Source organism: Choloepus didactylus, chromosome 11 (genome assembly GCF_015220235.1).
Source record: "Choloepus didactylus isolate mChoDid1 chromosome 11, mChoDid1.pri, whole genome shotgun sequence".
NCBI classification, from domain to species: Eukaryota; Metazoa; Chordata; class Mammalia; order Pilosa; family Megalonychidae; genus Choloepus; species Choloepus didactylus.
In genome coordinates, this window is record NC_051317.1 from 8,679,860 (window position 1) to 8,706,481 (window position 26,622).

General features: G+C 35.1%; 1 protein-coding gene across 1 annotated transcript in view; it reads right to left on the bottom strand.

Annotated features, from left to right (window-relative positions):
* LOC119506538 (probable ribonuclease ZC3H12C) overlaps positions 1–25,978 on the bottom strand; it is a 52,716-nt gene extending 26,738 nt beyond the window's left edge. Inside the window, 1 exon segment of the mRNA XM_037799563.1 lies at positions 24,605–25,978. Coding sequence (XP_037655491.1) covers positions 24,605–25,868 — 1,264 coding nt within the window. The 5' untranslated portion in view covers positions 25,869–25,978.
* Between the last annotated feature and the right edge of the window lie 644 nt (positions 25,979–26,622).

Sequence of the window (26,622 nt, forward strand, 5' to 3'; positions counted from 1 at the left end):
TCCTTTTTTATGATGCATCCAGTTGAACACTGGATCAAAAATAATTGTGGAGACACAGAGACTAAAAATAACACTGAAAAGCATTATATAATGATTTTGCTTATTTAAATCCATATTTAAGGCAATTCCCATTTCTGACTACAAATGCAAATAATGGGTCTATACTCTTGACATACAGAATGTTTACTTATCCTTTACTTTTGCATGTTTCTAATTCCCATATATATGTCTAAAAATCTTGTGTTGGTCAGTATGCTTTCTGTTCTAAGTGACAAGAAATGCAAATCAAATTAGATTTAGGAAAATAAAAAATTACTTATTAATTTATTTTACTAAAGATTCCAGGGCTTCACTCATGGATGGAGCTGGGTTCTTAAATGAGTCTCTCTCATCTCTTTGATCTGCTTTCGTATGCACTGGCTTCATTCTCAAAAAGGTATCCCTAGCAGTTCATAGGTTATATTCTTTCAAGTTTGAATACAGTAAAAAGGTAAATGTCTTTCTTCCTAACACTCCAGCAAAATATCTAGGATTACTTTGGATGGGCCGTGTGCCTGATCCTTAACTAATCATTGCAGCTGGGAGGAAACAGTACTCTGATTTGCCAGGTCTAATACACTACTGGGCCCTTAAGCCTTGAGTAAACTCAACTCCCACAATGGTGGAAGTTTAACTTATTAATTTTATATTCATTACAGACATCTCTGGAAGGAATATTTTCACAAATGTCTTTGCATTCTTTTCTGGTTAGTTTAATAGAACAAATTCCTAGAAGTGGTATTGCTACATGAAAGCTTATACATATTTTAAAAAAATGGACAAAATTGCTGCCCAATAGAGTGGTATTAATTCATATTTCAATGAGTCGTATATGAATTTTCCTTTACATATTCTCATCAGATCAAGGTATTATCATTTTTTTGCTGCTCTTTGCCATTTTGAAAGAGAAATAAACTACTTCCTCTTTATATATCCTTGATTACCAGAGAAGCTAAGCATGATTTTTATGTCCCTTCATCATTTGCTTATCTTTCTTTTTAAGCTGCTTATTTTTATTTTCCTCATATATATATATATTGGATCATTGATTATTTTTATGATTTACTTATAAAAACTCTCTATATATTCATTCAGCTGATTAAAAATATTACTGAGGTCTATGCCAGGAATAATGGCATAGATCCTCAAAGGACTACAGCAAACTGATGAAAATCCTTAGCCTAATACATATTTAAAAATTTTAATATTTAGATTTTCAAATGAAAGCACGTTGAAAGAATTGTTTAATAACATCCATATAATATTCACCTAGTTTTACAAATTGTTAGCACTTTGTAACATTTTCCATTCTCTCTCTTTACATACACATCACACACACACACACACACACACACACACACACACACGAAGGAATGTGAGGGTGCACAGAGATTTTAGTTGAACCATTTGAAAGTAGGTTGCAGATATTGATACTTTGCTCCTAAATACTTCAACAAATATCTCCTACATAACTGCAGCACAATAATCATACCCAAGAAATTAAACTTCAATGATATTATCTCTAAAGAGTCCATATTCAAATTTTTCCCATTGTCCTCAAATTATTCTTTATAGTTTTTTTTTTATCAAGGATCCAATCAGAATCATAAATTACATATAGTTGCCGTGACTCTTTTGTTTTCTTTAGTTTCAAATTTTTCTTTTTCTTTCATGATACAGATATTTTTGAAGAGGTGAGGCCAGTTTTCTTAAAGAATGTTTCGCAATCTGGATTGGAATGCTTCCAGATTAGTGTGTTTGTTTTCTTCATGAATAGATTCTGATTAAACATTTTAGGTAAGAATACTATATAGATGATGTTGTATATTTGCCATTGTATTATGTCAAGTGGCATATGATGTTCATCTGTTCCATTATTGGTGATGCTTAGTTTGATCTCTTAGTTAAGATTGTGTGCATCAGATCTCTCCATTGTGAAAGTGCCTTTTTAAAATTAAAAGTATTTTAAATTAATCTGTAACTCAGTCAACCTCTAATGGTCAGATATTTGTTCCCCAGCAACTTTGTACCCAATGGTTTTAGAATCCATTGATACTATTTGCCTATTATCAACTATTGGCAGTTTAAAAGGGGTGATTTTCTAATTTTATCATTACTTTTACATTTGGTAGCTAGAATTCTTCTATAAAGAAAAGTTTCCCCTTCCTCTTATTTCAGTATTACTATGATTTCATAGATTCATTTTTTATCCATTGTGTTACAATCAGTTTTAACTTACTATGGTGATGCCCAAATTATCTTAAATTTTGCCAATGGGAGCACTAGAAAGCCAGTTACTATGTCTTTCAAAATGTCCTGTTTGTCTTCGAAAACTTTCTTGATTTCTGCAACAAGATGTTCCAGGTTCAGCTTACACTTTCTTTATCCCAGCCCTAGAAAAATCCATTTCTCCAAGGACCCCAGGTTACTTTTATTGTGGTATAATGTTTAGAAGCCAAGATCTTGGTGCTCAGTGTGCTCATTGTGCCTGAAATGTCATTGATTCTACTTCGTTACAGTAGAAGAAAATATATTTCAAAAATCAATTTATCCCACAAATCCTCCTAATACCCCAGGCTTCATCATCTTACCCAATTCCATATTTTGCCTCTTCTTTCTCCCACAGTGAGAACCATGGTTCCTAACATAAATGTATATATGCAAGTGTTCTGTCTCATAACACCAAAAAGAAAATCAGACTTAATGCACCAGTACCACTCAAAAAAACAAACCTATCATGTAAATTTTTAAAGTGTTTTCCAATTCTTGTTACTCTTAGAATATATCCACTGTGGTGACGAGTTTGTGTTTGAAAGCTGTTCAAAGAAATTACTCTTTTCTGGGTAGTTATTTAAAATGCATTTAGGTGCATTTTTATCTCTTTGTATTCAATTTAGTGTTTGTCTTTTCATCCTTTCTAAATCAGTCATATTTGGACATGTAAAACATTCACACTGTTCAAAATCAGAGCTTTGTAAAAAGTATTCTCAGAGAAGTCTCACCTATATCCATATCCTTTCCACTTGTCCCTATACACCTCCTATAAGTAACAAGAGTTTTCTCCCAACTCCTCCCTTCCATCCCTTGGGCCATTGGTATACATTTTCTTTTACATATGCTATAGATCGAAGATACATTGTTACTATTCTTTTTTGTTTGTTTGTTTGTTTTGCTGTAGGAAGCTATCTTTTAGAGCAATTAAAAATAAGATAAAAATATATATATTTTTTATTTTTATGCTGTTTCCAGTACTCTTCATTTCTTTGTGTAATTAAAAGTATTTGTCTACTATCATATTCTTTTCTCTAAAGAACTTTCTTTGACACTTCTTATAGTATAGGTCTGATGGTAATAAATTCTCTGCTTTTGTTTTTCTGAAAAAGTCTTCCTAAGTAGTATAAAAAATATTTGAAGCTAGATTTTGATTAATTAAAGATGCATATTTTAAATCCCAGGGTAATGACTAAATTTTTAAAGAGGTATAAATAATAATTGAATAAAGGAAATACAGTGGAATAATAAAAAATATCAATCCAGAGGTAGACAGGAAAAAGTGAAAAAAGAATCAACTAGTGGAAAATAGAAAACCAGAGGGTAGGTTTAATTTAACCATATCAATAATTGTGTTAAATGTAAACAGTCTAAACATAAGAATTAAATGAAAGAGTTTTTCAGATTGGATAAACATGTAGGACTCAAGCATATAACATCTATATATTCAGCTTTCTATTATCATATGGGAACATAGAACTTTCTTGTTTTTATAAGCTTAAAAATACTGAACAACCATTCTTCCTTGAAGCCTCTTATCCCTAAGCTTCTGGATAAATTATTTGGGAACAAATCAAGTTCAGTCTAAACTTTACCATAAGATAGCCCTTTCAGATAGTCCCCAGAATTTATAATGTGGTGTAATTATGCAGAGATCCCTATGCTAAGTAGTAAAGGTAGTTAGAAAAGGAATGTAAAGGATAGGTTTCCATCAACCAATAAAGACAATACTCATGCCAACATACAATTTTGTGATAGTCTGACAAACAAGTTTTCACCTTAGCAAACCATTTTGTACCTAAAAGTAGCTTACTTTATTCTATCATTTGGTTCTTTCAAAATTTCACTTTGGGTTCAATTGCCTTCATTAAAGATAGAATAGATTTGGGTAAAGAGCTATATAGTACAGTTTCATTATTATTCCATATCATTTAGTCTTCTTTCTTGATTAGATGAAGTTTCTATTTGTTTTATTTTATTTTGTTTTTGGTTATTCAACAACTGATTGGTTTGTATGAGATAAACTAAGAATAATAAAGTACCCATTTAAGATTCATATATGTTCATCCACCACCCAACTCAGTAATGAAATTCATCTCATGGCATAGGTCATTTGAAATGTTTAATGAAAATAAAATATCACAATGAGATATGTCTCCAAAGATGGTAAATTTTGTTTTGGTATTTAAAGTGATTTATATGATTAATTAAACTACATGGTACCCTACATGACATCATTCTCTATCCTAAAATTTCAGTGCCTCTTACAAATGACATGGTTCTCCATTAACACCTAAACATAATTACCAGCGGTGGGGAAGGACAAGGGAATAGAGAAGGAAGTCTGCAATTTTAGCTCAATGTGATTTATTTCTATAAAGTCAGCTTTTAACAATTTTATTTAATCAAATATATGCTAATGAAATATTATTTTCTTAAGAAATATTCACAATTGAAATATATTTCACAGGGAAAAACATGCCTCTTTAGGATTGTATATAAGCAAAGCCTCCTTGCTTTATGTATAAATATACTTGAAAACATAGCATACTTTACACAGTGTAGCAAGCTCAAGAACACATTCTCCTTAGCAGTAAAAATAGCTTCCAGTAAACTTAAAGGTGGTTTAGAGAAGTGGGTAAGAACATAGACTCTGAGGCCAGACTGCCTATGTCCATATCTCACCTCGTCTTTTACCAGTTTCATGACTTTATACAATTTATTTAGCCTCACATTCCTCATTTGTAAATGGGTATAGTAACAGTATTTATTGCATTGGGTTAGTGTAAAGATGAAATTACTCAATATTTTTAAGGCAGTAAAATAGTGCCTGGAGCACTCAGTAAATGTCTTCATTATCATCATCTCAATAACAATGATTTTATGACTTGAAAATTAAGCTAAATGAAAAAAAAGGCCTGCTGAAGATCTGAAATTACTTTGCAAGGTGAAAATAAAACAATATATTCAAATTGTACTTTCAAATCACATTAATGGGAAGACTGATAGAAATGTCAGTAGACTATGAAAGTTAAGTTTTCGGTCTCTATTTTCTTAAGTTCAGAATATTTTATATATATATTTATATATATATATATAAATGTAAAAGGACTATGTATAATGGTTTGCATTTGATGCAAACTTATAGAGAATATGAGATGAAGTCTTTTACAAGGGCATTCATACACTTTTGGTCAATGTACAGGAAGCTTGTTACACTGAGGAAAGCAAAAACTTTTAATAAAATAAGATTTTCCCCTCCAAATAGAGGAATTTCATTTTAAATTCTAAACGCCCAATGATCTTAGGCGATTTACTGAAAATGTTTGGTTTTAAGTTTCTGTAATTGGCAGATGCCGTATTACCTAAGAATATTCAATTTTTAATTAGGAATAAAAGAAGATAAATGAAATTAAGAATAGATAAGAAGTAAGCAAGTAGCTTGTGAGTATGTTAGACATAGGTGAAGTGGGTAGAATGTATGTGATGAATAAATAGAAAAGGTAGAAGGACCAAATGTTTATGAACCATCATCTATGTGGAATATTTTAATTGGTCATTAGTGAAAACCATTTTGTCCTCATATGAGACGCACAGATTAAAAAGCCATGGCTACTGAGCGGGTTATTGGGCAATAAGAGCTTCTAGGAAGGCACACTTATGCATCTGTATCTTTCCAATAGACCAAGTGTGTGTTGGCTTCAGAAAGTGCCCCTTTGCCCATCAGCAGTTTTCATCCTAACAACCATACCCTCAGTAGGAAAGGATACTTCCACTTCAGGTGGAATGTAGCTTTATCCTGGGTGGGGTTTCACTCTGCCCTTTGAATCTATAGTTGTATGCCTTTTGTCAAATGTGGGCAGTTTTTTCAATTATTATTTCTTCAATTTTTCTTTTCCATGCTATACTCCTCCTCCTCTCCTTCTGGGACTCTGATGACATGCAAGTTAGGTTCTGAGACCTCACTCAGAAGCATAGATATAAAAATCTTATGCAAAGTATTGGCAGACATATCCAGCAGTATATGAAAAACAAAACATGACAATGTTGGTTTTATTCCAGGAACTCAAGTTTGGTTTGTTATCTATTATCATAGTTCACCTCATACACAGATTAAAAGAGAAGTGGGAGATCAGCTTAATAGAGATAGAAAAAACTTCCAAAATACTTTAACATTTATTGATGTTCTCTTTAAGAAAAACCTCTTTGAATGCTAGAACCAAAAAGGAATTTCATTAACTTGATAAATTGTCTCAGCAAAAACCACAGAGCCAACATTATATTCAATGTGAAAATATTTAAAAATATTACCTTTAAAATCAGATACAACTCAAGGAAGCTTACTATCACTCTTCAATTAAACATTTTTTTTTGTAAGAACTAATCACAAAAATGTTAGAAAAGAAAAAGATGAAAGATACAAGGATCCAAAAGAAAGAAACAAAAGGATCATTAGTCACAGATGATGTGGTAATCTACAAAAAAAACACCAAAAAAAACTAGAAATTAATAGAATTAATATGAGTTAAGCAAGGAGGTTAGATATAAGATCAATATTAAAAAAATCTGCATTTCTATACGTAGCTAGAAAGAGGAAACACATTGCCAAAAATAATTTATTTTGGGCAAGATGTACCTTGACCTTTAATAAGAATATTATAAAATGTTTTCAAAAGATATTAAACAAGATATAAATACATGAAAAAGCTATACCTCCTTTATGGAAAAAAAAGTCCAATATCATGAGGATGTCAGTTCTCTCCAAATTGGCTTATAGGTTCAATGTAATCCAAGTCAAATTCCCAAAAGTGTTATTTGTGAAACAGACAAATAATTCTAAATATCAGGCTGAACCCCAAACCACTAAATCAGAATCAACATTTTAACAAGATTTCCAAGGGGTTTATATGCACTCTGCAGTTTGAGGAACAGCATTGCTCTGGAGAAACTCTTGCAAATAGTTCACAGAGGAATTGTCTGTAATAGAACTAACTGCAAACAACCTTAGTAACTTTTACAATAAATAATTTGTGGCATATTCACTTCCAGTACACCAGTGGTGAATGTAAATGATCTAGCACATCATCCATCAACATGACTAAATCTCAAAGACAATTCCAGTAGAAAGTATGAAATTTTGGAAGAATAAATACAGTATGCTGCCCTTTAAATAAAATCCAAAATTCTAGAAAATTAATATATATAAATAATATATCATTTATAGATATATATACACATATAGGAAAAGTATAATGCAAAATAAAAAATAACAGGCCTAATTCAGAAGAATGACCTGGAGAGGGGGTAGAGAGAGGATTGGGAAGGGCAGAACAGGGGACTTCAAAAGCATTGTTAATGCTTTAGATAGTCAAATTGAATCAGTAAATGGGTGTTTGTTTTCTTATTCTTTATAACTTAGCCATAGGTTACATTCTCTTCTGTATACATGAAATATCATGTAATAAGACCCACTTTGGCTTAATAACATTAGGTAGGAGGTGGGAAGTGGAATTGGTCACGGTAGTAGATGCAGAAGTCAGCATTGATCAGCATAAGTAAATCTACTTGAGAAAACAAATGAAAGTTAAACATGTCTTCATTTTAAATCAGAATAAAGAGATACCAACTATCAAGGATGATTCAACATCTGGTAACTTAAGACATATCCAGCTTTCTTTTCAGAAATTATAACTGTAAAAGCCAACATGTAAAATTTCTTCCCTGCCCTTCCCCTACTCTGACTTCTCCCAATTTTCCTATTCTCAAATCACATGGATTGGCCCTTGTAGCCATGTAACCATTTCTTAAACCTCACCTCTCCCTGATCACTATCCATTGAGCCAGATGTATTTACCAGACCCAAAGTGAGTCAGATTCCCTTTGCTTTGATTTGGAATCAGGTCCAAGTGATGCCAGTCAGTGGGCCAGTGCTGCTGAAATTCAGGGAAGACAAAAGAAGGTGGGAAGGTCATTTTTCTCTATAAAGCATTGGAAAGCAGAATAAGCCAATCATTAGCCTGAGAAGGAACAGAGAGAGAATCAGATGAAGGACCCTATGAATTCCTAGGTGAGGAACAGAGCTGGAGGTAGAGGCTAGGTGTTCCCAGACAGTGGAGCAGGCTGTGGAATGGTGTCAGTACTCTGTTTCTGTTCCTTGCTAGAGGGAGTCTTCGTGTTAATCTAAGGCCATTTTTGTGTCACTTCATGAATTATTACTTTAAAATTTTTTTCACCTATTTTTTTTTCCCTCTGGTTTACCATTTTCTTCATTTCTAATATTCATCTTGAGAATCAAAGAGGGCTGAAAACAGGACTCAGCAATTTCCATAATGATATGTTCTTTCTTGGCAAATAGCCCCTGAAATAATCCTGGAGTTTGCTTATACTTGTTGATATTCATATGCTAAAGTCGTCTTTTTTTTTTGCAATAATAGATTGTTTTGCAATAGCTTTTATCCATACATCACCAAGACAACTGGTTAAATAATAGAACATCTAGACAACAATTGGATAATGTAATCTTCACATACTCAGATGAATAATACTTTTAGTCAGGCTTATGCAATGGCAATATGGATATTAAAAGCCTTAAAAGCTGTTCCTGTCCTGCTACCTCCTTGATAGCAGATGTGCCTTTGCACATGGCAAAACGTTCTCACTTTCTCCACCAATAATGTCTACATTGTTCAGGCTCAGGCTTTTCTGGTATGCTGGAAAGTTATTGCCCATCTCTGATGAGAATCCAGTCTCTTCCCTATAGTGAGAAACTTAAAGAATTTCCATCCCCTTATATGCCCTCTTCATATTGGTAAATCATATTAGATCTCAACTACAGGTGATTCACATGACCTTATGCCAAGAGGGAGTTTATTGGCTCTTGTGAATGGGAAGATCAGAGTGGTAGAGCTCACTTTGGGTATAGCTTGATGTTACAAGGACATTTTCTCAACCCAGTTGTGCTCTTTTCTTCATTGTAGCTTTGTTCATAAACAGCTCTTCTCTTGTGTTTCTTTGATGGCTGCATCAAATCCAGACCTTACCTTGTCTCAACTAGAAGTTCAGTGGGAATGAATGAGAGCCCCTTTCCTAGGATTTCCAAAAGGGTTCCACTGCATCAGTGGTTCTGAATAGGTCATGTGCCCACCCTAATCCAATCACTGTTGCCTGCAATATGCAAGATGCTGGTTAACTAAGGCGGAGGACATCTAATCCCCTCTTGAGGAAGAATTGGAGCCAACTCCACTGGAAACCCTTGGAAAAGGAACTAGGTTGTAGTGGGTAGCTCAGAGGAAAATTGGGATACAATTAATAGAAGATGATAAGAATGGATATCAAGCAGCCAAATCAATGTAGGTCATCTACCTTGGAAAAGAAAACTGGAACAATTTGTGGCCATTTGCATCAACAGATCTTAGATGAACAGCCCAAAAGTAAATTGTACTAGTTTGTAATAATTCATTTTTTCTTTTTTCCTCCAGATCATATTATTGTGATTAGATGATCAGAATTTTGGTATTTATCCAGTACTTAATTTAGTTTGGATTATTATTTCCACCTCTAGTCATAATGTTTTACTCATGATATCACAATTAATTTGGCCACCATAGAGGAGATTTTCATAGTAGAAACTGAAGATTATAACTACATGTGAAATGTGGAGAGCAGGAACCAAGGAAAGAGAGGGAAAAAAAAAAACAAAAAAACTCTGATCTTATGTGAATGACCCCATATATGACTAAAAGTTTAAAAAATAAATTTTAGAAGTGATTTTTTATTTATTGGTTCCATTGTTTTAAATTAAATACACATGTACATGTACACACATATACATATATTTTCCTTCATTTTCCCCCAAAGGTATGCACTTGAGTGTTCTATAAAGATGAATGTCAAATTGCCACAAACTTCATTTGCACTATTAGTATTCTGAATACAAAGTAATAACTAAATATGCATCATTCTATATTTATTTAATTGTATTAGAAAAACTATAGGTTTGGTAAAATTAAAAATACATTTGACAGGCCATGTGATGCATAAGAAATAACTACTGTATAAAGGTGATATGTGTAGGCAAAGATTAAGGATATATTCCAAAACTCAATTAGAATTCTACTGGAGAGGATGAGGAAAAATAACCTGAATAAAAAGGCTTCTTATATTCACTATCTCTGGCATGGTTATAAGTTACAGAAATGATGGAGTACAATAGAATGAAGCTGAAGAAAGCTAAAGAAACCACTTCTGACAAAAGAAGTCCTTAGTAGGGGTCGTTAGTGTTAATTCACTTTCCACATATATTGAAATGCTGACAGGCTGAATCCCAAAGGCCCAGAGACCAGACTTTCAGAGAAGTGTGGTTTTGAATTAACAATATATAGAGAGCTCAGTAAAAGTACTTCATTTCTCAGATCCTGGGGTCAAATAAGGAAAAGAGGGAGGTAGGCAGAGATGTCTTCAAGTACTGCTTCTTTTCCTATCCCACCTCAAGGAGAAAAAAAGTAAAAGTCACACTGCATCTTCAATAAGCCCGTGGACCATGTTCATTTAACAACTTGCTGAGCTTCTATTAAGTGCCAGTGCCACTTCCAAACGTGGTTTAATGTTCGAGTTCACAGTACACTGTAATCTCAACCAATTCTCTGGATAAGTCACATTAAGGAGACATCAAGTTGACCAAAGAGGAGAGAAAAGGAAAAGGCAGTGTTAGCTCTTGGGGAAAGTCTCCTCTAAATAACCAGAATTCCATCCCAATATGGAAAAAGTGTTAAATTTGGAGTCAAACAGACCTGATTTTGAATCTTGACACCCACCAGTTGCTGACTGTAGACTTCAGTCAACGTGCTGAACATCTCAGAGCTCGAACATGATCATCCATAGACAGGGTGATCATTACAACTTCACAGGTTTGCTTGGAGCAAAGACTCTTACTCTAAACTTTGGGGAGAATTCTTGTTTGACTTGAAATTGTGTGGAAAAAATCTACATGTGTATTATTTTATGTGGACAGTAATAACATCCATTACTCTTTTAGCACACTATTGTCAAGCAGTGCAATAAACTAGCATATTAAATCTTGTTTAACATTTGTTTTGGGATTTTTTAATGTATTATATATATGTGGTAATTCACTGTACATTCCTCTATTTCCAGTGTAGAAAAATACCATCCTATTACTTTCCCTACGCTTTCAAAAAATTCGATGTACTGGCATGTTTCTGAGTTATCAGTTAAGGATTTGGAGCAGAGGATTGCCAGGAAGCATCTTGTTTTTCCTCAGCACCCAAGCGATTATTTTCACTATATCTAAACTATCTTATCCAGTAAGTAGGAGAGGGAAAAAACTTTTCCATTTAATCACTCCTTTGATTTATATCAGCTGCTTTATTTTGCCAATGCCAAGCACAGTTAGAAGAGTTGGAAGGTGAGAGATAACAGAACATTAACTTCTAGATGGTTTACAGATGCAAAGCAAAGCATCTTTATCGATATTCTTTTTAAAGAGTTCACTGATGTGCTGTTCACAGTTGTCAAATGGAATGGAAAGCAGAAAACCCTTTGAAAATAAGAGATAGAATTCAAGGTCAGTCTCCCTCAAGCCAGTGTTTCTTCTACTCCCACCTTTTTGGAAATGATAAATCATTTATCTGGATTCGTTTGCAGCATGCTAATGGTATATCATCTTATCACTGTATAAAAGAACACATCAAAAGCGTATTTTAAAAAACTACAATTTATCTTCTCTTGTCCCCTAAGCTAATTTGAGCCCCAAATAGTCTCATTGGAAAAAATGTAAAGTTGCAATGTTTGTTTGTTTGTTTTTATAAAAGCTAAACCATCTTATATCTGTCATTCAAAGTTGTTACAGTGGGTACATTTTCTCTTAGGCTGGCCCACACTGTCTTTTCCAATTTACAATTTTAGAAAACATTCAGAACCTTTAGAATAAGAGGAGAATGATTACATTACACCTCTTTGGATGACTGTGTTCTTGACCATGTTTTCTCTATTTCTTCCTTGCTACATCTCTCACGAGAGAAAATACTCGTGATAAGTTGCTGAGATCAGTATATTACCATAGCACCACATGCTAAATATCTTATTGCCTAAGCCAAAGGTAGGCAAACTTTGGCTCTATCCCCAGAGTTTCTGATTCAGATCTAGGATAGGGCCTGAGAATTTGCATTTCTAACAAGTGATGCTGAAGCTGCTGATCTGGGGAACCACACTGGAAATTGCTGCCTAAGCCATAAAAAATAAATAAATTCATTAGGAAACAGCATTAGTTTTTTAGAGTATTGCTTTATGCTGATGTAAGGGATTTCCAAAAATACTTAAGCAGTAAATATGCAGTATAAAATAAAACATAGCAAAATCTATATCGTATCTCTATGGTAGATACAATATATCTATGATTAGTCAGCAGGAAGAATATTTTGAAACCATGAAAACATGGGTGTGCTGCAAAATGTAAGTTTATGTTTTCTGCCAGCAGACACTTAGGATACAAACTATGTTCAGTTATGGAAAAATAAATATTGTTTTCCTGCACTCCTAAGTTTCATGGCCTAAAACATTACAACTGTTTCATTCATTTTAAAGGGGAGGCATTTTCTGGTGCCTTCCTACTGATAGTAATGCAAAGATTTTCAATCTCTGTGCCAAATTCATTTAAAGTGTACATCTTATATTTGCTATGTCAAATCCTGATCTGAGTGCAAGTTTTTTTTTTTTAATACATTTGAGTATTTATATTGTTAGAGAGTGTGTCTGTGATGATAGAGAACATAGTATATTTTTCTTTGAAGACTACATAGGAGGCAAATAGTAACTTCAAGTCAGGGTCAAAAAAAAAGCTTATGTTTACGGAAGCACATGAGAGCACTGTTTCATTATTATCCAAGTAAACACTTGTCCTCTAAAAAGAAATGTCCTGAAGAACAACCAGGAAAATGGAATGATTTCAGGGGATATCAGAAAGACAAAAGAATTGAGTAATATACCTTTCATAGTAACAATTTAATATTTTGGGTCTTTTAATCCCTTCAGTCTCTACCCAAAATAGTACTACTTAAAAGTGCCCTAAAAGCATACAGTGAGAACTACAGACCTAGACTAGAATTGCATGATTTATTAAAACAAACAAAGAAACAAAAAAGAGATTAAAGCAACTATCCCTCAACTTTCATGGGTATTTCTTGTGAAAACGAAAGATTCTTGGACTTCTTTCCCAAAGAACCTGATGCAATAATTTGGGAACGGGCCCAGGAATTTACATTTATAAAGGATCACAAGGACATATTTGGAAAACCCTGGAAGAGAGGGTGATACTTGTAAAGTTTTGTCCTCTTTCATGCCTGGCATCTTACTCTACTGCAGTCACTTTCACTCTCGGGATTGCCCATAAGGAATCATTCCTGATCACTGGACTCCTACCCAGCAATATTATTCAAAATAAAATTTACACACTTTATACCCTCTCCATCTGGTAGATATTCTGACAACAGAAATGACAACCCATCAGCTTCTTAGCGAAAGAAGACAGTTAAAGACTTCAACAGTTTAAAATGCCCCGATCCCTAAAAAATGCTGAGGTTGACCCAAGACTTTCCTGGTTTTAGCACTGAAAATCTGGGACTAGGAAACCCTTCAAACCCGGGCAACCTTGGGCATGTAGTAACCCCATTGATAGTTCTGTGATTGAATGTTCATGCTTCATTTCCAGCTGGTGATATATTAGCTGAAGCAATCAAAACAGACAACAACAAAACCTTCAATCTAGAGTTTTTTCCTTTTCCTGTTCTGCTGATATCCTTCCCTTACTTTTCAGAATGGAAAACAAAACATACAGCCATCAAATCCATGAATAAGGGAGGGCAAAGACAGCATCATATTCAACTTTCTATCCCCAATGCCTCGTCCAGTGCCTGACACTGAGAAGTATTCAATAAAGGTTTAGCGAATGAAAGAGTGTGGAGGACCTTAAAATATTGCTTTCCTTATGCAACAAAAAATCATTTCCTTCTATGAAAATGCCCAGGGGCGGTTCTCTTCACCCCCAACTCCCAACAAATGTGCTTTAGCAGTCTTAAACTATGTTTCAGTCATATGTCTCATTTCCAAATAAGGCTTGCTCCTCCATATGCTATTCATAAAATGGTACCCTCAAATATATCTGCGAGGAGTATTGCCGAACCGTTAGAGAAGAATTCCATTATCTGCTGTGAAGTTTGCTTTAGGGAAACAAAGAAATACAGATATTTGCATAACCTAGGATTAGGACATTCAGCCTGGTCCTTTTAATGTCTGTCAACAAGGATGTCCCTAATATCAGATTAAGTTCAGGCAGGTTTCACTTGATTCCTATGACAGCTGGGAGGCATTAAACAGCCATTCTGACAATTGAAAAAGTGACTTTTCATGAGGGTGATAAATGTAGGAACAAATACTATGTTCAGACACCAAAGTTTTTGGTCCATATTCTTCTCCCTCCTGGAAATAAAGCTCTTCAGAATTTTTCCATGTTCAGGAAGAAATTCTGAACCGTATTTAAAACATGTATCTCAGAAACATCAACAACAATTAAAAATCCAGAAATCAATAAATCTACTGTCACCACCCCATATCAATTGAAGTTATGAGACCCCCCCTCCCCCAAATACCCAGGACTGTGTGTGTGTCTGTGTGTGTGTGTGTGTGTGTGTGTACATTTACTTGGGCAGATGTGTGTTGGCCTGTGAAGAGAATATAACAGGACTTTGAAGAAGACATGGATCCCACTCCTATATAAAAAACAACAGGTGGCTTGGTAGCTGCCAGTTCTCACTAGTATAGCTGATTTGAAGGCTCTAGATGTAAATGACTCTTCTCCCCAACTCTTAATCTCCGCCCTTGTACCAACTAGACAAACTCCTTTACACAGTTCATTTATTCCTTAACGATGATGAGAAACTCCTGGAAAGCATGCTTTGAGCCACAGCTTTCAGCACAGGCTTTCAATATTCTGTTGCTCCTAACTCCACCACTCATATTTTCCCTTCACCTCACCTCTGCCTGAAATATCTAGCTCAAGCTTTTTCTATTCCTCCCACACACCACTCCATCACTTTGAAGCCTTTCCTAACTCCTCGTGCTCTGACAGACTGGAGAAAGACAGGAGCTCATGGCTTTTAGGGAGAGAGCCCTTTCACTTAGTCAGGATAGGATAATGTAACCCAGTTAGCTTTTTTCCAAAGCATTCAATAGCTGCTGAGAATGTTTCTGTTGTATCTCCCATTTCACACTCATCTGTCATGCTGGCAGCCAGCTTTGACAGTATGTTCCATTCTGGTGTCAACCACAGGCATACGACACTTAGGTCAAAGCCTTAACAAGAGTGATTTGATCTGGATGAGAAAGAAATAGATTGGTAATAAAATTCTGGGTGATTTGCTGGATTCTAGCCTAAGGGTTTATTTTAAACCCAAGCAATTATTTTAAGGGTGCCTTCTACCATTAAAAGCTTTTTTCTTTTGTTTGTTTTGTTTTGTTTTGTTTGGGGGGTGGGTGTCTTTGTTTTTTGCTTTTGTTTGCTTTTTGCCCTAGGACTCAACAATAAATTTTGTGAGTTCCTCACAGGAGACTAGCAGAACCCACCAGAATTGCTTCATGAATTATTTTTAAGTTTCCCTTGAATATGCCATTTGACTCTCCTGGGCATCCCCAAGGTAAATAGCAGTGTTAGGAGAGAAAGAAAACTTACATATACTTTACAAAAATCATTGTAATAGTACTTACTAGATATTTAGGGGTAAGGCAAAGATTCTTTAATATTGGATCTATATTATCATCACAGAATAAGAAACATATCTTATATAGGCTATAGACTTGAGTGAGTCATCAATTTTTATAGATTTAGGCATGAAATCTCTTATAGTTCATGCAGATTGGTTTAGGAAAACAGGAAAATGGCAAGTCATGCTGAGGAAATGTCTGTGGTGACAAAAGGAGCTATAGGCTATAGAAAACTTGGATCTGTCTGCCCATTCTTGGCTATTCAAAGTAACATCTCTCTCACCTCTTATTTGACTAGAGAGTATAGAGTTTGAAAGCCTGTTTTATTTTTTTTAAATTCTGTTTCACAAATGAACCATGATAGAATTATGTGGGTTGGGGATGAAGGTTGAAAGTTTGGGGGGATTGGGAATTCAGGTTTGGAGAAGCTTTTTTTTTTTCTTTCTTTTGTCTTGTTTTAACAAAGTCACATAAAAAAGCAGAGGATCATATCACTGTGGAGCCCACAGTTACTTTTTCACATTGTTCTCCTGGCCTTCTCAAAGTAGACTTACTTATTGGAGGATTCTTCATTTAGTTTTAAATAATATTTGGATTTCCAAAGTGGGATGCTGTTCCCCACTGAGTCAACTATTGCAGATAGGTGAATCTCGTGCTCAGATACAAGCATTCGAACTTTGGCTTTTCCATTATCTTTTGCTATTCTGAGTTGCCAGTGACTTTTTAAAGAAATATTTATACTGTACGCGTTTTAGAGGTCCATTCTCCCTCCCTTCTCCCTTTGCCAAGAAGAAGCTTTGATTAGATTTCAGTAGCTGGTCATTACCAAAGCCAGTATTCAGAGGGAACATGACTCTTGATTCATCACAGCTGTTCCTTGCTGAGCTTCAAGGAGACCCAATGTCTTCCATCTGGGCTGTTCGCCATATCTAATGCTAATTCCATTGGGTGTTCTGGGTCATTTTAGAGACAACAGAAGAAAGAAAGAAGGGGAGGGAGGGAGTAAGGAAGATTGATGTTGGGAAATATTCCCATAGAAAAATTTCATTTTAGGGTGAACGAGTAGTTTCACCATTTACTACTCATGTATAGGTTTGGTCCATTCAAAAAAGTCATAAAAAACACAAGTAAATGAACATTTATAAAAATAATTTTTAGATTACCAGAATATTATACACTATAATCCTTAGATGGTCCTTGTGCTAAATTTAGGAAAGTGGCTTTGATTTTATAAGTACCCCTCTACTCTTTCTTTAATTAGGAAACATAAAACAAGAAGACATGATCTCTGATCTGGAATTGATTACACCAAATATACACATATAAACCAACTGAAGAACAATAAAATGAAGTTTCTCTGGTATTGAATTCAGAAGTGTACATAATCTTATTCCATGATGACCCTTCACTTTGTCAAAGTCATCATAGAGAATAATTTGGTTTGGCAGAGGGCAGTCCAAGTAATAGATGCAAAGGCACAGAGCAGAGTAGAAGCCGAGTGTGCACATTTTAGCATTTATTGTACACAGCAGCAGAAGACTTCATGAGGAAATTGTAAGAGAAAGTTCACAAAGAAGGGGGAGTGACAGAAATATCTATATACTAAACGTATTAAAATTTTAAAAATCACTGGAAATATTTTAATAAATTTCTACCCAATTTAGAGGAATGGTATGAGTTTGTCATTTGTAAATTTTTTCTGATTTTTTGTTTAGAACCCAACATTTCCAATTGTGATTTTTTTCTACATATTCATGTAACTAAATCTAGCCTAGTTGCCTCCAGAACAAAATAAATATTCTTTGTTTTGTTTAAATGCTGGCTAAAAGGATGCCCTCATTCCTAAGGAAATGAGAGTAGAATTGTCCATTCTTGCTCTAGTGCCATAGTCAAAATCAACTGGAGTTTGTTTATACAAGGCCCAGACAGTCAGACCCAATTGGAGCAGGTTCTTTTCCTTTTCCACTTCTGATCGTGAAAGACCTGGTGCCAGGTTATCATTTCCAGAAAAAAATCTATGCCAGCAGAACCCGCAGATACAGACTTTTTTTTTCTTTCTGAATTGTTAGTTGCTCTCCCAGCACATTTTGAATGTAACCTTTTTAATCTCTGAATTTGCAATTAGAGATTAAAATTCCATTTCCAGAGCCATTTGGCAGATGGCATAGCATGAACAAACTGAAAGTACTTTAAAATTGTATTTATACAGAACACCAGATGAATTTGCCAGGCTGTTTCTTCCTTACACATTTGCTTGTGCAAATTGATTGTTTAAGATGTAGATTTCATTTGCTAGGATTTAGCATTTTTATAGGATTTTAAAGCATCAATTAAACCATCTCCTTTCTTCAGCACAGTTGCTTTAAATGTGGAAGTAAAATCTATGTAAAGAAACTGCTTCATAAAAAGATTAAGTCACCTGTGCAAAGGTTACCAAGGTAGGTTCATGGAGGCCACACGATAATGGAATGGACAGCCTGCTTGATCAATGCATCTACTAAGTGAAAGTTCAACACATCTTAGGCAATTTACAGATTTTGATTCGTAATTAAGATTTTTCCTTAAGCTTCCTCCATGAGCTTTTTAAAAATTCCATACACCTTTTAAACTTGTAGTGACATATAAATTCAGAAAAGTGCACAAATCATAAATGTATGGCTTGAGGAATTTTTAAAAAGTGAGCAGACCCATGCAACCCACTCCTAGATGGAGAAATAAAAAATCACTGGTACCCTGGAAGCCTCCGTTATGCTCCTTCCCAAGTTATTTCATTCCTCAAATTAACCACCATTCTATTTCTAGCACCAAAGATTAGTTTATATTTTATTGAAATTTCTATTAATAGACTCATACAGTACTTCCTATTTTGTGTCTAGTATCATTCACACTTTATGGCTGAGATTCACCCATGCTACTGCCTTAGGAGGGTTTTGTTCATTTTTATCGCTGCATGTAAGTCCATTTTATGAATATACCACAATTTATCCACTTTACTCTTGATGAACATTGGGGATATTTCTGGTTTTGGACTGTTACAAATAGTGCTTCTATGATCATTTTTAGGTATGTCTTTTTGTGAATATATGTATGCAACTCTATTAGGATTATACCTAGTGTGACTCAGTTTCCCAAAATAGTTATGTCAATTTGCATGCCTACCAACCGTGTATGAGGGATCCAGTTGTTCCATATCCTTGACAGTACTAGACAGTGCAGTCTTTTTCACTTTTAGCAATCTGGTGATTATATAGTGCATTTGATTTATTTATTTGTGTTATAGTTTTAATTTGCACTTCCCTGATGACAATAAGGTTGAGTACATATTCACTTATATTGGCCATTTGTAAAGTTCTGCTGAAGTCATTTGACCAATATTTGATTGATTCATCTTTTTTATTTTTAATGTAAATGGTTCTCTGTATATTCTCAATGCAAAACTGTTGGGGGGTGTTCTAGTTTGCTAATGCTGCAGAATGCAAAACACCCGAGATGGACTGGCTTTTATAAAAAGGGGGTTTATTTGGCTATACAGTTACAGTCTTAAGGCCATAAAGTGCCCAAGGTAACACATCAGTAATCAGGTACCTTCACTGGAGGATGGCAAATGGCGTCCGGAAAACCTCTGTTAGCTGGGAAGGCACATGGCTGGCTTCTGCTCCAAAGTTCTGGTTTCAAAATGGCTTTCTCCCAGGACATTCCTCTCTAGCAAGCTTGCTCTTCTTCAAAACGTCACTCACAGCTGCACTCCATTCAGTCTCTCTGAGTCAGCACGTTTATATGGCTCCCCTGATCAAGGCCCGCCCTGAATGGGCAGGGCCACGCCTCCATGGGACTATCCCACCAGAGTCACCACCCACAGCTGGGTGGGGCACATTCCAAGCAAATCTAATCAGCACCAAAAGTCTGTCCCACAAGACCACAAAGATAATGGCATTTGGGGGACACAATACATTCAAACTGGCACAGGGGGGGATATGTGTATTTCAAATAATTGCTATCCTTTGTGGCTTGCCTTTTCACTCCTTGAGTCCTTAAGAAGTTCTTAATTTTAAAGAAGTCCAATAGAAACCTTTCATTTTCCTGTATGATTAGTGTTTTTTTATGTTTTGTTTAAGAAATCGTTGCCCCTCTTAAGTTCACAAAGTGTTTTCCTATATCATTGTGCCAGTTTGGATGTATTATGTCCCCCAAAACGCCGTGTTCTTTAATGCAGTCTTGTGGGGGTAGATGTATTTAGTCTTGATTAGGTTGGAACCTTTGGATTGGGCTGTTTCCATGGGGATGTGACCCAACCAACTCTAGGTGATGAATCTGATTGGATTATTTCCATGGAGGTGTGGCCCTGCCCATTCAGTGTGGGTCTTAATTAAATCACTGGAGCCCTATAAGAGCTCAGACAGAAGGAGCTTGGTGCTGCAGTCAAGAGAGACATTTTGAAGGCAGCCATTGAAAACAGACTTTTGCTGACACTTGGCTCTGGAGAAGCTAAGAGAGGACAAAACATCCCAAGAGCAACATTTTGGAGAACACCATTTTGAAACACAAACTGGGAGCAAGCAGACGCCAGCCATGTGCCTTCCAAGCTAACAGGTTTTCCAGATGCTATTGGCCATCCTTCAGTGAAGGTTCCCTATTGTTGATCCCTTGATTTGGATATTTGCATGGCCTTCAGGCTGTAAATTTGTAACCAAATAAACCCCCTTTATAAAAGCCAGTCCATTTCTGGTATTTTGCATAGCAGCAGCATTAGCAAATTGGAACAATCATCTTCTAGAATTTTATTGTTTTACCTTTCAAATTTGGATAAACAGTGCAAATTTATTTGGAATATGATGTCAATGATGAATTAAAATATTATTTTCATATACATATTCTGTGGATACATTACCTTTTATTGAAAAGACCACCCTTTCTCCCAATGCACTGAAATAGCATCTTTTTCATAAATCAGTTGATCCTAAGTATGTGGATCTATTTCTGGGTTCTATTCTATTTGGGTAGCCTCGTGTCAATAACATACCATTTTAATTACTGTAGTTCTGTATCTCCATATCTGGTAATATATTTTTTTCAATTTTGCTTTTCTTATTTAATAAAGTCTTGGTAGTTTTGGCCCTTGCCATTTCCATTTCCATTTGAGAATCATTTATCGATTTCTCTAAGAAAACTGAACTTGAATGGATTTTGACTGAAATTGCATTGCTTATATAGATTATCTTCGTTAGAATTGTCTTTTTCACAATACTGAGGTTTCAATCCACTAATCTGGTAAATCTCTCAATTTACTGAGGTCTTCTTAAGTTTCAGTAATATTTTGTTGTTTTCTGTGTAAAGGAAATACACATCATTTTTAAAGACTTATTCCTAGTTATTTTCTTTGTTTTCCTAATATGTATGGTATAATTCAAAATTTTATTTTCTGATTTTTTTTGCTGATGTGTGTGTGTGTGTGTGTGTGTGTGTGTGTGTGTGTGTGTTGAATTTTATTTCAGTGAATTTGTTAAGCCTACTAAATATTCTAATGCTTTGCTTGTATATAAGCTTTTGGATATTCTAAATATACAGTCTTTTCTGTGAATAATGACAGGTTGTTTTCCTTTCTTTCAAAATCTTTTACCTAGTATTTCCTTTTGTTGAATTATTTCTATGCATTGACCTTCCAATAAACTGTTTAAGAGAAGTAGCCATAAGGGACATATTTGTCTTGTTGTAGCTATAAGGGGGGAGTACTTCAATAATTCCTTATAAATTAAGATGTTTACTGTAGGCTTTTTATATTTTATCAAATTGTGGAAATTCCCTTCTATTCCTTATTTGCAATGCATTTTTATCATGAGCAGTTGTTCAATTTTATCAAAGGCTTTTTTTTTTTGTATCTACTGTATGACCATGCATTCCTTTTCTCTTTAATTCTATTAATGCTCTGAAACTCAGTGATTAGTTTGAAATAATTATAAGCACCTTTTATTCTTAGATTAAATACATCTTCTTTGTAATGTATGACCTTTTATAAATTGTAAGCTTTGGTTTCTTTTTATTTTGCATAGTATTTATGCACTTAAATAACATGAAAGGGTTTGGTCTGTAATTTTGCTCTCTTGAAATGCCCTTATGTTTTGGTATCATGATTACACTACTTTCTAAAAATGAAATGAGAAGGTTACTCTTTTCTTATTCTATGCCAAAGTTTGCTTGATATTTCTTCCTTAAACTTTAAAAAGAATTTACTGCTGAAACTACCTGGACCTAAAATTTTGTCTTCTAAAATTTTATTTTTTCATTTTATATATTTAATTTCTTCCCTTGACCTAGGGACAATTCAGACTTTCTATTTCTTCTGGTTTCACTTTGATAATTTGTATTTTTATGAGATTTACTCATGTCATCTAAATTATCAAATGCATTGCTGAATTAATTTTATAATAACTTTTTAACATTTTTAATGTTTGCAAGGGAGTGAATGTTCATTTCTTCATTGTTGATACAGGTAATTTATATTTCCTCTCTCTCTCTGTCTTTTTTTTCCCTGATCAGGAGGACATCAGTTGTATTAGTCTTTTCCAGCAACCAACTTTTGAATTTGTTGATTTTTCTCTATTCTAAATTTGCTTACCATTCTATTATTTTCGATCTTATCTATTATTTTCTTTCCTTCTCTTTTAATTTTCTATTTTTCTAACTTTTTAAATTGAATAAATAATCATTTTCAACCTTGTTTCCTTTTATAAAATTCAAATTTAAGCCTATATATTTAACTGTAAGTGTGTGCACTAATCGCATTTTCTAGGTTCTGTAAATTGATGCTTTAGTGTCTATAGATGACGCCAGATGGCCAAACCCCACCTATACATCTGTTACTACTAGATAATTCTGATCCCAGTTACCAGGGTGCCACTTTCAAATATATCCAGCCAATCCCTTGCTGGCATGCTCCTGCCCCACCTTTCCTGCTTCCCAAAGAAACAATAGAGAGACTTTCTTGGCCCCACTTGCTCTTTTGAACGATCCTGGTGTTTTCCCCACTTGGCCCTGCATGACATCTCTCCCCAAGGAACTGTGATAATAATAAGTCTTCCAGCCTCGTCTGGTCTCTCTATTGATCTCTGTCTGGTATGGTAAATACCTCATACAAGGTAACATCGACAAAATAGTGTGGCCCCAGCTGCATCCATGGATTTTAACAAATAGACTGTTCTATCATTCAGTTTAAATTGTTTTCTAAATTTCTTTTTTATTTCTTCTTTGACCCATAGATTATTTAGAAGTGTACAGAAATGTTTTCAAATATATCTGCTTGTTACTGAACTCCAGCTTAATTCCACATTTTGTAAGTCATAGTCTTTTGAAACTTGTAAAAAACTGCTTTATGAACTGACATATAGGTTTATTTTGTGTGTACTTGCATTGAATGAATTCTGCAGTTACTGAGTTCTACAAGTGTCAACTAGTTCATGTTGTGAAATGTTAAAATTTTCTATATTGCTATGAATTTTCTGCCTGTTATTTATATCAGGTATTGAGAAAAGTAGGTTAAAATCTTCAACTTTCACTTTGAATTTGACTTTTTAAAAATTTCAGTTTTATTTGTTTTGTTTTATTTATGTTATTGTGCATACAAAAAGAAACTTTATATTTTCCTTATAGATTGACCCTTCATCATTGTGAAATCTCTATATATACAGAAATGTTTTTTTTTTTGTCTTAAGTTCTACTTCATCTGATGCTAGTGTAACTCTGCCAGGATTCTTTCAGTTAGTATTTGCCTCTGCTATCTTTATTCATCCTTTAACTTTCAACATTTCCCGGTCCATATATTTATGGTGTGTCCCATGTAACTATATACTTGGGTACACTTTTTGTCCAGACTGATGATATTTCTCATTTGGGAAATTTAGTCCACATATATTTAAAGTGATTATCGATATATTTGGATTTATCTAACACCTTAGTCTTTATTTCCTAATGGCCCTTTTACTTTTATTTTTTTAAGTAACCAAATATACTTTATTTTCTTTTCACACACCCATTACACTGTTAGTTATACTTTATTTTATTATTTTTAAAGGTTACCCAAATGATTACACCACATTTTGGACCTATTTAATTCTACCATCAGTTAGTACTTTAACATGTCCAGGACAATGCAAAGATGTTAAAACATTTTAAGTCCATATGCTCCTCTCCAATCTTTTATGTAATTGTCATGCATTTTGATATATTTATTGCTTTACAGATCAATGTTCATTTTGATTTACCCATGTATTCACTTTTCATTGGTCTTCATTACTTACTGTATTTTAGTGCTTTCTTTTGGGGTAATTTTCTTTCTGCCTGTAGAATTCTACTCAATTTTTCTTTTAATGTGAGTCTATAGACAAATAATTTCTTCTTTATTTTTTTTTCTGATAATGTCATTTTATTCACTTTTTTCCAAAATTTAAAATGTTTATTTTTATTAACAAAAGTTGAACAACATATTTTGTTCTAAAGACATGTATTAAATACCCATAAAGAAAGTTACCATATGGACAAGGCTGCTTTTTGTGTTCAGGAACAATAGGTTTCTTCCTTAGAAAATTATCCAGGCTTAGGCCATGTCTGCCAAGAGCATCATCAGGGGGCATGAACTTGTCATTGACAAATGAATACATCAATAATCGCTCATCTATGAACTTCTTCCACTCTGGTTTTTTGTTCTCCAGGTCCCTGTAGTTATCATTGGATACAATAATGCCATCCGACTCAAAAGCCAGCTTCACAATGAACCTGTCATCATAGCACACCACTCGCCTCCCCTGGACTCGTCGGGACGGCGTGAACACCAGGATTGTCTCTTTCTCTAGTTTGCGTAGAATTTCTTGATCTGTAATAACAGCATCAGGTCGGGACTGCTCTTTTCTCCAAGCAGGAACAAAAACAGTAACATCTTTGTGTCCTCTGTCCAAAAACCAATCTACTGCCAATTTTATTCCTCAGCAGGAAAATACTTCTTTGTTTCCATGGCTCATTGCCACATTGCTGCCATCAATAACTATTGGTCTCAGATTTTCACCATCATCTGTTACAATCTCTTGCATTGGAGATTCAGACCTCTGAGATTCCAGGGAAGATGCTTCCCACATTATACTATTAATTGTACTAACTGTTTGATCAGTCTCACTTTTATTTCCAAGTTTGACAAGTTCTCCCAAAATATCATTGATTAAAGCATTGGTACCAAGTTTGTTTAGCACAAGCTGAACTTGCTCTTCAGAATAACCTAACTTAAGTGCAAACTCCAGTTTTGTTTGGTATTCTCGCACCACATCAGGGGGTTTCTTCATTTCCTTGGGTATAGTCTGGGACTCTTCAGTTTTAAAGTCTTGCAAAATCTCATTGCGTTTGAGTATGTGAGGCTCTAAACAGGGGGACCTACATAGTTGCCTGTGAGTCTTGGTTAATAAGCATGGCTCTTCTGAAATGCTACTCAATTGCTCTGACTCATGATCAGAATTCGTGCTTTCTTCAGAGTCACCAGAGCTTGCATTCTCTTCAGACATCTCTTTCTCTGTTTCTTCCTTTGTGGAGTTAAGCTTATCCATCGTTGGTTTTTCCATCATTGACCAAGATACAGCTGCACTCAAATGTGGATCAGGGCTCTCCACATAAAGGTGGCTGAGGTCATGCCCCAGACGATCCTTCAGGCCCATGAAGCTGTTAGGTGTATCTGACTCCACTTTGCTGCTTTTTCTGTATTCTTGAATGCAAAGTGCCCCGTATTCCTGCAGCCCCTTCTCAGCAGCCATAACAACATGCCCTGGAAGCTCGGGCAGCCGGGGGCCCTTCAGCGGGCGGCCGCCGCCTCTCTCCTCAGCCCTGGGCCGTCGCGACCGCCGCTAAGGCGCGGGGCAAGCGGGAGGCTCCCCCATGCCGCCCGCCCGCCGGGCCACACGCGGGGGCCCCGGCTCGGGCGCACCCCGCCCTCGGCTCGGCTCGCAGCCCGTGCCGCTCCTCCGCCGGCGAGAGGGAGCCCGGCTCTCCCATTTTATTCACTTTTGACTTTTAAGGTTGGAAGGTATTTCCTTTCAGCATGTTGAAGTTTTAATGCTTTCCATCATTTGTGCTGAATATACATTCATCAGTTTTACTATTACTCCTTTGAAGGTAGTATATTTTATTCCTGGCTGTTTTAAAGATTTGTCTTTATATTTGGTTAGACTATCATGAACCTGCGTGTATGTGTATGTGCATGTGTCTTTAAAATTATCCTCCTTGGAGATCAGGGAAAAACTTTCTGGATCTGTGTATTGATGTCTTTCATTAGATTTGGAAAATTCTTATCTCTTCATATATCGCTTTTGTCATATGTTGCTTTTGTCTTATTGTCTCTTCTTTTAAAACTATGCAAGTTATCCCAGAAATTTCATATGCTAGTTTATATTTTCCATAATTGTTTTTCTTCAGCTTCCATTTGGAACATTGTCCAAAATATGAGTCAGCACATGTCTCAAGATATAAAGTGATACAGAATGTCAGGCTCATTTTTTGTAGTCCCCTACT